This window comes from Cricetulus griseus, chromosome 2 (genome assembly GCF_003668045.3).
Source record: "Cricetulus griseus strain 17A/GY chromosome 2, alternate assembly CriGri-PICRH-1.0, whole genome shotgun sequence".
Lineage (NCBI taxonomy): Eukaryota > Metazoa > Chordata > Mammalia > Rodentia > Cricetidae > Cricetulus > Cricetulus griseus.
The window spans coordinates 275174279-275190913 of record NC_048595.1 but is presented as its reverse complement, the minus strand read 5'-3'; the positions used below and the strand labels follow the sequence as shown (position 1 = coordinate 275190913).

General features: G+C 41.4%; 1 protein-coding gene across 4 annotated transcripts in view; it reads right to left on the bottom strand.

Annotated features, from left to right (window-relative positions):
- Window positions 1-16635, bottom strand: part of Aig1 (androgen induced 1) — a 202398-nt gene that overhangs the window by 65775 nt on the left and 119988 nt on the right. Inside the window, exon 4 of one of the 4 annotated variants that reach the window (XM_027401991.2) lies at window positions 14596-14628. The exons of the other annotated variants lie outside the window; for them this stretch is intronic. Coding sequence (XP_027257792.1) covers window positions 14611-14628 — 18 coding nt within the window. The 3' untranslated portion in view covers window positions 14596-14610. Of the gene's footprint in view, window positions 1-14595; window positions 14629-16635 lie in introns of those variants that run through there. 4 annotated transcript variants of the gene reach the window in all.

Here is a 16635-nt window from a genome sequence, read left to right as displayed (position 1 = left end):
TCTTCATGCATGCATGACAAGCACCTCACTGACCAATCTATCCCTCCAACTAGTTAATAAACACACATTATAATTATGCACACTGAACTGATGTAGTGGGATGGGATGAAGCATGGTGTTGTACTATACAGAAGATCTTGACTGCGATACAACTTTAGCCTAAAATTTATTGTAACTTTCATTTGGCCTCCAAATCACTACATCTAAATTCTATGGTTCAGAAGCCTTCCACCAGCTCCATCAAAGTTAAGTCCAAAGCCAATCTATGGTCAGCTCGTTTGCTTCATTATCTAAGCAACTGAAGCCCAAGGAGTCATTCTTGACTCCTTCCTTTTGTGTTTCTGGCTTGTAGTCCTAGACAGGGGACACTGGGAATAGAACAGTTTGGGAGGGATACTAATTTTGATTATGAGCATATTAAAAGTGAGAGACATTTAAGATCTGATTCAAGTAGGTCTAGAGGACACACATTACTAGAGGAAAAAAGAAGTTCTTTCATTAAGACAGAAGAGGTTAGGTAGGCACTAATGAGGTGGCTCCAAGGCTCAGAATGTTTGCTGCTTTTCTAGAGGACTGAATTTTAGTTTCCAGCCCTCTGGCAGGTATCTCAGAACCACCTCTAACTCCAGGTTCAGGAATCCAATGGCCTCCAAGGGCACTTACATATGGGGAATAGATACACAAGTGGGCACAGATTAAAACAAAATGAATAACTAAAAATGAAAAGAAAAAATCCAAGCAGTAAAGATAGACTGGGAGTATGGCTCAGTGGTGAAGCACTTGACTAGAATGTAAAAGGCTCTGGGTTCAATTCCAAGCACTGCGAATAAAACAAGTGAACAGAACTGAAAGTCTAACAGTAAATGTCGAGAAACTGCATGCTTAGGACCAGGTGGCTAAAGATGAGCCTGCAATACTAAGTAGAGAATGGGGCCAGAGAAATGAGAGGAAAGACAGAGGATGTAGCATCAAGGGAATCCATGGAGGGAATAAAGAGAAAGAATGGTCAGTGGCATTCAATACTCCTAAAAAGGCACAATGGGGACTGCAAAGTGTCACGTGATATCCCATTCAAATGGAGATTAGAGTCCTTATCAAAGTCTATTCCAGCTGACTCTGAGGATAGAAGACAAAGGCACAGTGGCTCTTGTTCTCCTATATCAACCTTAACTCTTAGGTCTAGAATTTAAGACCTTTCAGCCACACTCCCAAATTCTTGTCAACTTGAGGTTTCCTTTAGAGATGTGAGCATCTGAGCCTCAGGTACACCAAACTTTTCTAAGTTCTCTCTCCATACTCTACACATGGCCCCCTTTGATTTTCTCTGCCATCTCAGACCATGAAAGATTTGTAGCAGTGATCAGGGGCTGCTGGATAGCATGCATTGAAGAGAAGAACAATCTTAAACAAATAGGTTGAGTGAATTTCCCCAAAGAGCAAAGAATGAGGTTGTGGATAGCAGGTGCTATGTTCCTCAATGCTAGCAACAGCTAGTATGGTATCTCTATGCTGGGATCACTGAATTTGTCCTGAATCAGCACAAACAGATCTATTGATGTTCTGATGCTCAATGTGCTGGTGGTTGTTTTCAACTCATAAAAAGCCTGAATGGTCTCAAGCTTTTGTGAATCCATCTGGCCACATCTACCACTCTCCCTAAAGAGCTGTCTAGTAAGGACAGAGACTGATCTCTCCTGAAGGAGAGACTTAGGGCCTCCATTCTCTAGCACTGTATAGATATGCTTCACTCTCATGGGGGATGCCTGGGTTTTGTCTTTGGGAAAAATTAAACTCAAATACTACCAGTGCTCCTAGGTCAAGTTAGAGGATCCTGGACATCAACTTAATTTTTTTTTTGTCAAATGGGGATAATAATATCATCCTTGTGGGATTGTTGTGAAGATTAAATTACATAAATCCATGTCTTGGTTTATAACAGGCAGTCAGTAATAATTAGCTTTGCTCCTCCTTCATTTGCTTATACAATTCCAGTTATAAAAAGCAGAATGCCACACACAGTCCTTAAGCTAAAGCCTGGTCTGAAGTGATGAACACTTAGGATCTCAGCCTCTCATTAAGGCACACACCTCTTTTAGAATCATCTCCATCTGCAGACGTCCCTAGGTACAGGTGAGAGTTAGAATGAATGGAGAGATTACCAAGGTTTATTCCAGTCAAGAGGGCTTGTTCAATCAAGTGTGTGTGTGTGTGTGTGTGTGTGTGTGTGTGTGTGTGTGTGTGTGTGTGTGTGTGTGAAGAGAGGAGCCCCAGCTCTATAGTTCCATGTCTTTATGATACTTACTACTGTACCAGAACCCTAATGATAACTCAAGATACAAACGTCCATGTGTTGGTAAGTTAAAGCAGCAGTTTATAAATCTCAGTTTACAAGCTCTTCAAGGCCTAGAGCAAATACCACAAAGCACTCTGCCTTTATTCTTTGCTGGGTCTTTGGGGCTAGAAATGTGAGGAACAAAAACAGTAAAGATACCTTTCCAACTGGAAAGTTAAAAAGCAAGTATAGGGCTGGAGAGGTGGCTCAGTGGTTAAGAGTGTTTGCTGCTTTCACAGAAGACCTAGGTTTGGCTCTCAGCACCCACATGGTAGCTTACAACCCAACCATCCTTAACTCCAGTTCCAGGGGCTCTGAATGCTTCTCCCAGCTGTGAAAGCATCACACATATGTGGTACATACACATGTATGCAGGTATACATTAAAAATAAATCTTTATAAGAAATCAGATAGAAAGCCTTTGAAAAACTTTCCATACTGAACTATGAGTTCAAGGATGCTGAACTTCAGCACTGCAGAAACCATGCCTTGTGGTGCTTTCCCAGAACCTCAGAACTTCAGATGTGGAGGGTTCAGAAATTTGAGGTCATCCTTGACTACATTTGAACTTGAGGCCAGTTTGAGCTATATGGAATCTTGTCATACAAACAGAAACAAAACAAACAAACAAACAAAAAATGACAAGGGCCTTTGACATGATTCTTTCAAAAATAGCCACTCATGAGCAAGTCACAGCACATCTTAAATACATAGGTTTTGTCCCACTGTTTATGAGACTTTGGTGAAAATAAGACCAAAGATTAAGGCGTTAACAAAGCCGATCATAAGATTTTAAGATTAACAGTCCCTCTCTTTCACTGTCCTAAATAGAAAAGGGGAAGTAAGAATTATCTAATATTTCTATCTGACACTTTTATAAGAGTTTATGGTCAAAGAGAGTAGATTGGTTCCAGACAATTTTGCTTTTTCAAAGAAAACATAATTTTTTCCTACTGATACTTTAATATACACAAAGTGCTAAATAAACAGGACAAGAATCTGTTACACATTAATGATATAATAAAGATTTATATCTTAGAGGACCCCTCCCCATTCTCTTTTCTTTCAGTTATAGCTTTTCCATTTTTATTTGCTTGGCATCTGTGAAAGATTTTGTTTGGATTAAGAGCTCAATAACTCAAGTAGAAATTGAAAAATCACTGTGCAAGAAATATGGCTAAATCTATCAAAATAGAATTTCTCAATGGCAACTAAAAATCCATTGTTTGAGTTTAAGATATCTGTCAGTCAATAGTCCAAGTGTGTAATAAAATAGTAGTTGCAGATATAAGCATAAAAATGGACCCAACTAAAGTTGTAGGCTTGGACAGGAAAGATAGAAGACAGTGGTGGGAGTAATTTAAACCCGGCTGGAGTCTGCTTACCTTATGAGAACAAATGTGACAGACAGCCTTCAGGGTGGTATGGCTGAAGATGGAAAGAAGTTGTATTCATATTGAATTTCTTGACAAAAATGTCCTAGCTTTCCATGGTACCCATTTCCTGGTTACTTGTCTTCATCCATAACATTAGATGTGAATACATTGCCTACAGTGCAGGAAGCCTCACAGGGAAACTACTCTAGGAATGGCTTCCTTAGAAGGCAAAACAAGACATTCTTTAATATAGCTAAAAGTGGATCTATGTATAGACTTATACTTCCATCCATCCACCCATCCATACAATTCAAATTGCAAAACCAAAATAACAATAGAATTAACTGGAAAGACCACAGTCAACACTTAAGAATGTAAGGAAAGAACAAAGAAGAAAAAGAAGGTAGAGGAAGAGGAGGAAGCAAGGCATCCCCGAGTTTGTGCTTCAGGTTGTGTTTAGAGCCAGCTGAGCAGACCCTCCAACAGGAACTGCAGGGTTTGGTCTCTTGGTGGTCTATTTACATACCAGAGGAAGGTTCCCATTTAAATGGTTTAGTTGTTTTACATTTCCCATGATTCCCCTGGGAAGGCAATCTACTCTGAAAGTTCCATTCATCCATGGGTAATTTTAGGTGCTACTTTCTGTGGCATGTGGGACTAGTGAGGACCAGGCACGTTAAGACTCTTGCCTCTCTCTAAGTCACATTCTTGAAGTGGCTTTGTTTTCTTGCCCGTACTTTCCTCAGCTCTCTCAATAAAGAACCCCTTATTATTCTTTTGTTTATTGCCTCATACATTGGCAGACCCAGGTAATGGAGGAACCTGCCACTTTCAAGATATATTTTCTCCTTGAACAGAAGGGAACAGGTCTTTGAGGAGAAGTAGGTCAGCAGGAACTGAGTTCAAAGCATTCCTCAGTCATTAGTGTCTAAAAGAAAGATAATGTATTCTGTTGCATTTCTGGAAGGCTGAAATCATACAAGGCGGTACTGTGGGGTTGCTACCACCTCAGGTCTTGGGGAGAGAATCAAAGCTGGCTCATTCAGAACTCTGGAGAATGCTGGCAATCCTGGCTTATAGTGGCACCTCTATCTCTGACACTGTGGTCCATGGACTCCAACTCTTTTGGATATGTCGACTTTCCCTCCAGAGTTCTCATAAATAGACACTTGTGATGGCCCCTTTCCCATCCTGCACCTCAGGTTATCTAGGATAAACTCGACATAGGATCTTCAACTTAATTCTATCTTTTGCCACAGACAGACAGATTATCTTCTAGGTTCTGTGTGGATTTTTTAAAAAAGAAATGTTTGTGTTTCAATATAAATCATTCACAGGATCCCTTGAGATTAAAGTGTCCTTTTTGGCATTTTACTTTGCTCATGCCCAAACCAGAGTACTTGGTGTGAAAATATTTAAAACAGAAAAGACTATATGATTGTTTCAAGGACTGAAGGAAGGGATGAAAAGATACAAAGATGCTAGTGACAAGGACTATGGATAGAGGCACCAGAGAACCCAGGCTATGGGCACAAGGCTTAAATCAGAGGACCTTGCTGGGGCAAAGGCAGCCTGGCCACTGATGGAGTGCACCTCCCTCTGGATAGCCACAGTGTTATTGCCCATTCCCTCAATCTGTCTTTCCATTCCCTCCCCCACTCTTTTCTACCCCCTTTCTCTGTCTCTGTCCTTCTCCCTCCCTCCCCTCTCTCCCCTCTCATTCTCTCCCCCATGAACCCCCACCCTTGCTGTTCACTCACTCACATTTGTTTTGACGATCGAACCCAGGACTGTACATGCCAGGCCAATGCTCCACTACTGAGCTATAGTCCTCAGCCTGTTAAAAATTTTTCTTTTTTTTTCTTTTCCTTTTTCTTTTGAGACAGGGTCTCATTAAATTTTCCAGGCTGGTCTTGAACTTGCAAGCACCTTGCCTCAGATTCTCAATACTTGGGATCACATGTGGCACCAGGCTTCACTCACCAGTGCTGCTTTCTAAGAAGCTCCATGGTCCTCATCAAGTTCATAGTTTCTCTCTTTCTAGATTTCTAATGCATGGCTTCCTCGGCAGTATATCTTTAATTCCACTTTCTCCATAAACACTGGATAGAGGTAAAACCAGTACTCCACCCATGACAGCCTTCTGCACACAGGCACTGCTTTGTTGAAACCTGATAATTGTACTATAAATTTGCCGGGGGGCGGGAATGCTATGGATCATGTCTGGCGATGTCATTACATTCTTGCGTTTAGAGACTTTAAATGTATGACATTCAAAGAACATTAACAAATGGCAGAGATGCAGCAAGAGATACGGAGGGTGACAATAAGCAGATGTGACAAGATAGGAGTAGCTCTGAAAGTTCCACGATGGAGAAGTGCTCAACAGCACCAAAACCTGGAGTCCAGAGAAGAACAGGGAGGGAAGAGCTGAACTTGGAACTTGAGAAGCTCCCAGCTTGCTGGTGGGTTTCCAAAGCAACCAGCTGCAAGCAGCTCGGGTCCAGGGTCCAGTGTTGGCCTTAACAATGGTCCACTTCACTTCTCTATAAGCTTGGCTGTGAGGCTGCCTAGCAGGTTGCATGATTTCTCTTGCTTTCTTACCTACTATGGCTGTACTAACATTAGCAACCCATGCTTATTTCTTTCTCACAACCTAGGAGAATTGCATGCCCCTCATTGGTGTCAACAAATATCGACTGATTATGCATGACACTGTGACAGTAGTACACTGAGGAAGTCGCTTCCAGCCATCCTTTTGTTCCAGCAGAAGCTGAGCTGCATTAACCAAAGAACAAGAACACCTGGGAGAGACTTAAGGGGACTTTGCAACCAAGGTCATTAACGCCCAGTGTGAAAACACTGTAAAAGCTGAAACAGGTCGATAAAAACTCATATTACTCCATGGCATGCTTACTGCAATTTTTAACATGTTCACATGATTTAACTACTTGTTCTTTCCTTTTTAAGTAACAGAAGAGCCCCTATTACAAACCCAAATTAAACATAAGTGGAAGTTGGCTGCTCCATTTCCCCTTAAAGGAGGGCACAGCCTTCCAGGCTGGGAACTACCATCAAAGAATAGTTCGTTCTGCCTCCCTTCTTTTGGCAAGATCAAGACTTTAGATGCTGGCATTGTTCCAGATCTATTACCCTTGTGAAGGACCCCATGCTTCTGAATCTCCTGTGGAACTTAAAAAACAAACCTACTTCCTTATGACTTTCTTTGGGAGATTCTGATGGAGGCTTCGAACTAACTGATCATGTGAGGAGGAAGTGGAGGGTGAAGTACACTTTTTTTTTTTTGCTTTATTTTTGCCTTATTTAACTCAGAGCTTCAGTCCTGCCCAAGGGATGAGCTGGCCTTGCACATGGCATAGCAGCTCTGCAGGTGGGAGGTGCCCGCCCCTTGGATTTTCATCAATGATCCGTTCTATGTTTGCAGTGGTTTCCTATAAAAGCTGGTCTCTGAGGGTGGTAGGGAGTGTGAGTGTCCTCCCACTAAACTCCAAAACACTATCTGGGCCTGACAAGTAACTGAGAGACTGTCTTTAAAGAAACAAGCTGTAGCTTGGTATCTATTATTACACCCTAAATTTCAGGGTATTGGAGACAGCCTCCAAGATATAACTGTGCATTCAAAACTCTGTGAGGGAGTAATCCCTTATACACACAGCTGAGATGTGCCCGGTGCAAGTCAGATGCCAACCCTAACTCTGTCTTCTTAATCCTTAAATTAACTGATCATAAGACCATCAATATCATCTGGCTATAAACTCGAATTACTATGTTGATGTATTCTGGTATTTCCCCAAGCCCACAGAAACATTGGTATTACAGACAATATTATTATCAAGTCTAATAAAAACCTATTCACTCTTACTGCTTTAAGGTACTCTAGGGGAACCTCCCAGGTTCACTGTTGAGACAGATGCAAGTACTCAAGGCTTAGTTTACCAGTAGGGGCTTCTAGCAACCTCACCTAGAAAGCAGCAAGAGTCTATAAACAATGTTCTGAGAGGCCCTCACATCTTTGCAGAGGAACACAAAGGGGCAGAAGAACACAAAGAGATCAAGAACCCCCTGGATCAGATCCACCCAGGCTCAAATCCATGACCTACCATTTACCAGAAGTCTGGTTTTGTGAGAAACTATGAACATCCCTAGGTAGCAAAAAGTCATGTTCACATGTTCCTGAGAAAGACTGCCCAGAAGTGGGTCTTGGCTCTCACTCACCAGCTCAGAATTTCATGACCACTCCATGTTTGCATTTTTCATCTATCACATGCAAATTACATTAGTAGTGAAAACTCAACTTTACTCAACTTTACTTGGGTTTTGTTCTCCAGGTCCTTGCAATGTCCTGCTAATAGACCTGATTTTGTTAGTCTCTGAGTTTTTTGATAGCTTCACAAAGTGTCTTACAATGAGGACTTTGGGCCACTTCCATTGGTAGTATCTTAAATGGTCCCCAAAAGTGTGTATGTCAAAGGCTTGGCACTACTGGGATGAGGCAGAAACTCCTTAGGATATGGGGCCTTAGGTGAGCAAGTTAGATCATTGGCATGTGCTTGAAGTAGCTATTGAGACTCTGGCCCTTCCTTTCTCTTCTTTTGCTTGCCACTCTCCATGAAGTGAGCATTTTGCTTTGCCAAATACTCCTTGCTACTATATTGTGCTTTCCTGCAGGGTCAAATGTGACACGATTATAAAAGACCCAGAGACTGATATTGGAGTTGAAGCTTCAAGCTGAAGATCAGAGAAGCAAAACAGCCGGCCACTAGCTCTTACCTTGACCTGTGATCAGGCCAAAGGGGCAGTCCTCAGACTGCTCCTGACTTCATTGCTCCTCAGATTCACACAGACTGCTATGCCCTCCTCAACGTGGCTAGAGACTAATCTCAGACTGAATGCCTCTACCTTTTATAACTCTCAAATCCTGGAATTAAAGGTGTGAACTCTGATTCACTCTCTGGTAGCCCAGGGTGATCTTGGACTCAGAGCTCTATCTGCCTTTCTCCTAAATCCTGGGATTAAAGGTGTGTGCCACCACTGCCCAGCTTCTATAGCTAACTAGTGCGGCTGACTTGACTTTCTGAATCCTTAGGCAAGCTTTAATAAATCATAAATAATATACCACCACACTCAAAAGCAACAGAACCAGCTGCTTGTAGATTGAAAACCTCTCAAATCATGAATCAAGATAAAGATTTCCTTTCAAATTATCTCAGATATTTGGTCACAGTGATCATCAGTTCTACCTCTAGAAAGAACTGAAAACTAAAGGTCAGTCACATCATAATACATGATTGAGTTACTCCTGAACTCTGGGCCCCAAAGGTCATGTGAGATTCCTAGTTGGCAATACCCATAGAGCAAGGACAAGTATAAGCCCCACACCTGGACTCTGCTGGGCTTTGTTCCACATGCCTCATCCACTGGATGGTTTTAGCAGTACCTTTCTTTTTCATAAACCACATCCCTGGACATAACAGCTTTCCTACGTTCTATAAAGCCTTTTAGCAGATCTTTGTAACTCAAATTGGTTTGGAATTCTGCACTAAAGGCTGGTATTGGAAGTGAGGATGATGCTTTGTGAACACTCTTTCCTCTAACTTCAATTGGCTAATTGTTGAAAAAATTTGGTTCTCTCACATGGTTATTGAGAAGGTTATATGAGTTTGATCACATGAGACGCATTTAAGCTCCTTGGCAAATGTTAGGTTGATGAACTTCACTTATTAACATTCACTACTAATTTTTGCACTACTCCTTAATGTATATTGGTTTCTGTGTGGAATGACTCAGATGAATTGTTGAGTTTAATTCCTAGCTAACTCTGGAAAGAAACCTGAAAGAGACTCAGAGGGCTTCAACAGCTTCCCTACAAAGAGGCGATTGTTGGGCTTCAACAACTTTCCTGTGAAGAGGCAACTGTTAAGCAGAAGCAAAGGCTTGAATCCTGATCTTTGTGACCTGAACGAAAGCCTTATGTCTTGAACGTTTATGCTTCCAGTTGATCAGCTATATTTCTTCATAATATAGCCCCTCAGGAGGCCTGCATCAACCATGTTACTACTGTTGAAGTATTCAGATAATGCTTACAGGCTCAGACACCACCGAAGGGGAGCAGGAGCTCTTGGCTTTTCAATATTTATCCTTGCAGGGTATAAACTGAATCTACTGCAAGAAAATCTGGAAGAAGAGTTGCATGTTTGGGACTGCTTCACTGGCTCATGGTAAAGGAGAACACCCTCATCCCAAACTTGTTTATTTCCTTGCAAAGCAATTATCATTCTGTACAAATGGAGCTTCCAGAGGAGCAATAATTTCTCTTGATTGGATTTTGTACTGACATGCGAAATGAATAAACATTTTAGTTTCTGAATTAGAGTGTATCAAATTCCATTATAGTATCAATAAAATGAAAGAAGCAGTACATTTAGTGCAAAGCCCGGGGGGAAAAATTCAAATCACCATGAAATGTTGCATACTTAGAATCTATTTGAGCTAAGAGCTTCCCCCCACACTACACACACACACACACACACAGAGGGGGGTGGATCTAGATACTTAATTCTATCTGTTATACAATCTGTATCCATAAATACTTGTATTTTGTTCGTGTCATGTCAAAATAGAACACTGAGGACAGAAGCCCTCTTTCCTGGGTGTCTTCAACTGTTATTAGTATAAGCTGTGTGTGTTCTTAGAGGTGACAACATTGGCATATGCACCTGTCTAAGGCACTTCCTCCATTATCAAAGGCCACTCATCAGTATCCTATGATATAAAGTTCTTGGGAATATCTCTTGGCATCCAAGGATGTCACATGCTTCTGATTTAGTTTTTTTTTGACAAGAAAAAACCCTTAGCAAATTACTTGGCAATTAGAGAAGTCACACTCTTAACTTGAAACCTATTCCCCAGCTCCTGTCAGTGCCCTGCTTTAATCCAGGCTGAGAAAGGTCTTTGTAGGCCATGCAACTTAGATGCCCCATGCTTCACACACCTTGACTGAAAAGGGAACTAACTGCCTTGTCATTTCAATCTCATCCAGTCTCATTTCCTCTCAGAAACACTCACCCTTTCTGTCAGGAATAATCTGCTATTCCTTTATCTGTATGACAATGTCATTCAACTTAGAAATTTCATCATTTTCCCTCCTACTATTGTAGTAACTGTTGCCAGGTCTATTTCAGGAACTGTGTTTTATTCAGTTTTTTGCATTACCAATGCTAAACAGAAAAAGAAAACTTATTTCAATTTATAGTCTACCTGTTATAGTTGGAGAGGACATTCCTGGAGCACTGAAATGGAAGGATTTTTTTTTTTTAAAACCTAAATCCAAGTTTGGCAGAAAAGAGTGCTATGATTGATTAGTTATGTCTGTGTTGGGAGCAGGAGGGAAGACTTGAAGTGTGAGTGCCATATGTGCATCCTTCCTAGAGTGCAATAACGCCTGAGTGTGAAAGGGGTTTGCTTTAAAGTGAATGAGCATCTAGAATTAACAAAAGAGACTCGAAAACAGGTCAAAAATATTTATGATAGTTTTCCCCCTTCAACTCTGTCCAGAAAATCCTCATTCATTAAATCTTCTTCCCCCGCTTCTGTAAGGCAAAGGACACAGTCAGCAAGACAAAACGGCAGCCCACAGACTGGGAAAAGATATTCACCAACCCCACATCTGACAGAGGGCTGATCTCCAAAATATACAAAGAACTCAAGAAGCTAGTCTCCAAAACACCAAACAATCCAATTAAAAAGTGGGGTACAGAACTAAATAGACAATTTTCAATAGAGGAATCTAAAATGGCTGAAAGACATATAGAAAGTGTTCAACATCCTTAGCCATCAGGGAAATGCAAATCAAAACAACTCTGAGATACCATCTTGCTCCTGTCAGAATGGCTAAAATAAAAACACCAATGACAGTTTATGCTGGAGAGGATGTGGAGAAAGGGGAACACTTCTCCACTGCTGGTGGGAGTGCCAACTTGTACAGCCACTTTGGAAATCAGTATGGCGACTCCTCAAGAAAATGGGAATCAGTCTACCACAAGATCCAGCAATTCCACTCTTAGGCATACCCAAAAGAAGCACATTCATACAACAAGGACATCTGTTCAATGATGTTCATAGCAGCACTATTTGTAATAGCCAGAAACTGGAAGCAGCCTAGATGCCCCTCAACTGAAGAACAGATAGAGAAAATGTGGTACATTTACACAATGGAGTACTACTCAGCATAAAAAAAACAATGGACTCTTGAAATTTGCAGGAAAATGGATGGAACTAGAAGAAACCATTCTGATCGAGGTAACCCAATCACAAAAAGACAAACATGGTATGTACTCACTCATATGCGGATTTTAGACATAGAGCAAAGGATTACCAGCAGACAATCCACACTGCCAGAGAAGCTAAGAAACAAGGAGGACTCTAAGAGAGACATACGTGGTCCCCTGAAGAAGGGGAAAGGGACAAGATCTCCTGAGGAAATTGGGAGCACAGGAAGATGGGGGAAGGAGCTAGGAGAATGGGAAGGGGAGAAGAGGAGGGGTGAGGAAGATATGAGGGAGCAGAAAGGTTGAGTCAGGGGAAGAATTGAAGAAAACAAGAATGGAGATACCATAATAGAGGAGACATTTTAGGTTTACAGAGAAATCAGGCACTAGGGAAATGTCTGGAGAGCTACAAAGATGATACCAGCTAACAATCTAAGCAACAGAGGAGAGGCTACCTTAAATGCCCTCCTCTGATAATGAGATTGATGAGTGACTTATATGCCACCCGATACCACTCATCCAGCAGCTGGTGGAAGTAGAAGCCGACACCCACAACTAATCACTGAACTGAACTGGAATCCAGTTGCAGAGAAGGACGAGTGATGAGCAAAGGGGTCCAGACCAGGCTGGTGAAACCCACAGAAACAGCTGACCTGAACAACAGACTGATAGCTGGGATACCAACATGGGATCCAGACCCCAGGAACATGGGCTTCAATGAGGAAACCTCAGAAATCTACTGGACCTCTTGTAGTAGTTCAGTACTTATCCCCAGCATAGGTGTAGACTTTGGGAGCCCATTCCACATAGAGGGATACTCCCTGAGCCAAGACACACAGGGGTGGGCCTAGGCCCTATCCCAAAGGACACAATAGACTCCGATGACACCCTATGGAAGGCCTCACCCTCCAGTAGAAGCAGAAAGGATATATGATAGGTAGGGTTTTAGTTGGGGAGGGTGGTAGGGGAGGATGGGAGGGACAAGGGAACTGGGATTGACAGGTAAAACTATCTTGTTTTCTAATTCAAATAAAAAAAAAAAAACTTCTTTCCTGAAGCCCTTTATACTAAAGGGGATTTCTTTTCCTATTCTACACTCAGTAGTCATGAGGCAATCCTTTAGAATCATATAGCCAGGTAGCAATTAAGAATTCTTCCTGTTCTTAAGGAAATCACTGAAAGTCTTTTTACCCCCTCCACTGTGTTAAAGCAATCAATACATTGAAAATATTGACGATATCACTGTCTGTCACCTAATAAAATGTACAAGTTAAATCAAGGCAACTTAGGATAATGTATCTTGCAATAAGAGAGATCACCTGGTGGTTAGTAAGTACCAGGGATACTTTTGTGGTTCTTTATACTTGGCAGATCACTCTAAGAAAGATAAAGCTAGGATTCTATGCAACTTTTTAATTACCGGGAAGCACCTAGAGAATTCCAAGAATGCAAGGGCTTTCATTGGAGGGAACTCCTCAATGTTTTCACGATTCATTTGCCTTTGCAATAATATCACTCTAGTTGACACATTTTCAAATCACTTGGCTCTTATTAACTTTTCATTGAATTGTTTTAGACAAACTGTGAACTTGATAGATCCAGTATTAATCCTGTTTTACATGATGTTACCATCTTCAAATGTTCCCACCTAATCGATTTCTTGTTTACTAAAAATGGAAAAGAAGCTGAATAATTCTAAGGGAGAATGAAAATATACACGCTCTGTGGAGTAATGAAAACACTCTCTAGCCTGGCTTCACTGACCAGCTCCTTCTGTCCACGAACTCTATGTAGAACTAAGATGGAAATAATGCTGGTGGCACTATAAATAACTCTAGTGGGTCATCCATCCAGGGTATCAGATAGGCACGAGGCTCAGTAACAGCCTACTGCTTCCAACAGACCGCTTGTGACCCGATACAAAAATCCAAGGTAATAAGATAAAGACATGATAAGCAAGACACTCAACAGGGACGTATGCCCAATATTCCTCTTACGGAGGCATTACCACTTGTATGAAACAAAATGTACTATAGCGAGTTAATGGGTACCAGTTTAGCTTTCTTATATTCTTGTGATTAAAAAAAAAACTAGTTTAATTCTGTCTGGGCCTTAAACCTAAAAGCATAGGTTGGTAAAAAATGATCCATGGTTAGGGGTTAGACAGAGCTGGATGTGAAATTAGGTTCTGCTAATCATGGGCTAATCATTAACCTCAGTGACACTTTACTAACGTTTTCATATACAAAACGAGGCTAGCACTGTCTCCTTCACACAGTTATGGGGAGTAGACACTACACAAAAATGAAAATTCAAATTCAAATTTAAAAAGCATATCCACTTTATTATTGTTATCACAACACACGTACTTTCATGCCCTGGAATATGAATTGGAAATAAAATATAATTTTGATTGTTTTTTTTTTTCTTATGGCCCACTAATTCTTGTTTGTTTTTCCTTACCAGAGACTAGGATGCCTTGTGTTCCTTTCTCATCCCAGCACTCTTGTTTCTCTTGGAGTGTTAAGGTTTGAATATAAAGAACTTCTTGCAGCTGACGCACTGAAGGCTTGGTACCCAGTTGCTGGTGCTGTTCTGGTAGATGATTCAAACTTTAGGAAGTGGAACATGCCTGGAAGAAGCAAGGAACTGAAGAGATGGAAAGATACAACTGGCCCCCTGGCCCTGACTTCCTGACCAACACAAGGTGAACAGCCACACTCCAGTGTGCCATGAGGTTTGATCTCATCTCAGGCTTAAAGGAACACAATCAAGTGACCACGAATTGATATCCCTGAAATGATAAGTCCAGCTGAATCTTTCTTCCCTTAAATCATTGTTCTGGTGTGTACGGTCAAGGCAGGGAAAGAGAAAGACCAACACACAAGCTGTAGCTCAATTCTCCCCACTCTGCTGGAGGGGAGTTCTTCTTCTGGTTTTCTTCCTTACTGTCGGGGAAAAGACATGTAGACTGGATCAAAGCCTACCCATGGAGATATATGGTTATATGGACATATGAATTGACAGACAGACAGATATTCATGTATGGATATGTGAAATATCCTGTGTGTTTGTCTCCTCATCCATATACAATAGCAAGCATACTAGGCACTTCCTAGGGTTACTCTGGGGCTTAAATAAGTGGATATTTGCAAATTCTTTAGCCCAGTGGCTGACACACAAGTACTCACTAAAAAGAGAGATTGAAATGAAAGAGTAAAGTCATAGTCAGGATATGCAACAGCCGTGCTACATGGAAATAAGTTCTCTCCACCTAGTCTTCCTATTTGCTTCTTAGCACCCCAGTCAAGAAGTGGTTAAATGAAGATGGCCCAACTGGAGCATGTATGTGGAGCAAATGCTGGCAACCAGCAAGTCTGGTTTTAGCAGGGAGTGCAGGCTGGAGTGAGGAAGGGATCCACAGGATTCTAAGGTGGTTCAATCTTGCCCATGACATTAGAGACTCCATACAAGGATCTGGGAGAGTTCTGTGTTGAATTGATGTTTCTAGAATATACCCAGAGCCTGTCCTCTTCAAGTAATCACTTGAGACTTTCAAAGTTAATATTTTCCTTGTGTTTAGCACAGGGTCAGGTGTAAAGGCTGTGGCTCTTCACTGTTGAATATTTTCAGGTAAGGTTTTAGTTGTTCTCTGATGACAGACCATCTTGAAACATGGCTGATGTTCATAAAGGAAAATCTACAGAAACCCCAGTGATTTTTCCATAAGCTGAGAGCCAGCAGGAGCATGTGCTGCTTCCACCTGAGCAGTAAGTCTCTGTGGGAGTCCTGAAACGAGTTGCTGAGAGTATGGGCTGCAGTCAGGGCACCAGACATAGTTACAGAGCCGCAAAAGGAAGCACAGGAATTGTGACTGACACATACAAATTTCTTTAGCAACTTTCTCAAAGAATTTAATTACATAAAAGGTAGGGCTTGGGTTTCATTTGCCTAGTTTTTAGTTTTTTAAATTCATTTAAATATTTTTTAATGTTTGTTCATGTTAGACGATGGCTTTTGTTTTTGTTTTTTTGAGATAGGATCATACTCGGTAGCTCAGGCTGGCCTAAAACTTGCCACGTACACTAGGTTGGCCTCAACACTAAAGCATCCTCTTGCCTTGACCTTCTGAGTATGATGCTGAGATCACAGAGGCATGGACTGAAACTTAACCCAACCTGGTTGGATTAAAGATTAGCAAAATACAGCACAACAGACAAGCAAAAGAAAACCTCACAAACCAAAACCCAAAGCAAATGCTCCTTTACCGCCAGTAGCTAGGTTAGAAAATTCTGTTCACCCTTGGTCCAGAGAGAAGGGACAGAATTTTTGCTCAAGTCTGTGCTTTCATAATTCCATAATCCTGAAGAAAGGGGTGCCTGTGACTGTGGTGTTTGTTAGAAAAAAATGAGTATATTAAGGAAATGCCCCTATAAAGCCCCAGCTATTCCCTAACCATGTTATGATTGGATTTTTTGGTAAGGATCATTTGAGGGGGTAGTATGGACCTAATATACCAGAAGCTTCCCAACACACGCGTGCACACACGCACACACACACACGTATATGAAGGCAATATAAGTAAAATCCCCAAATAATAGGGAAGATAGAGCCCCAAGCCATCTTTTCTCACCAAAGG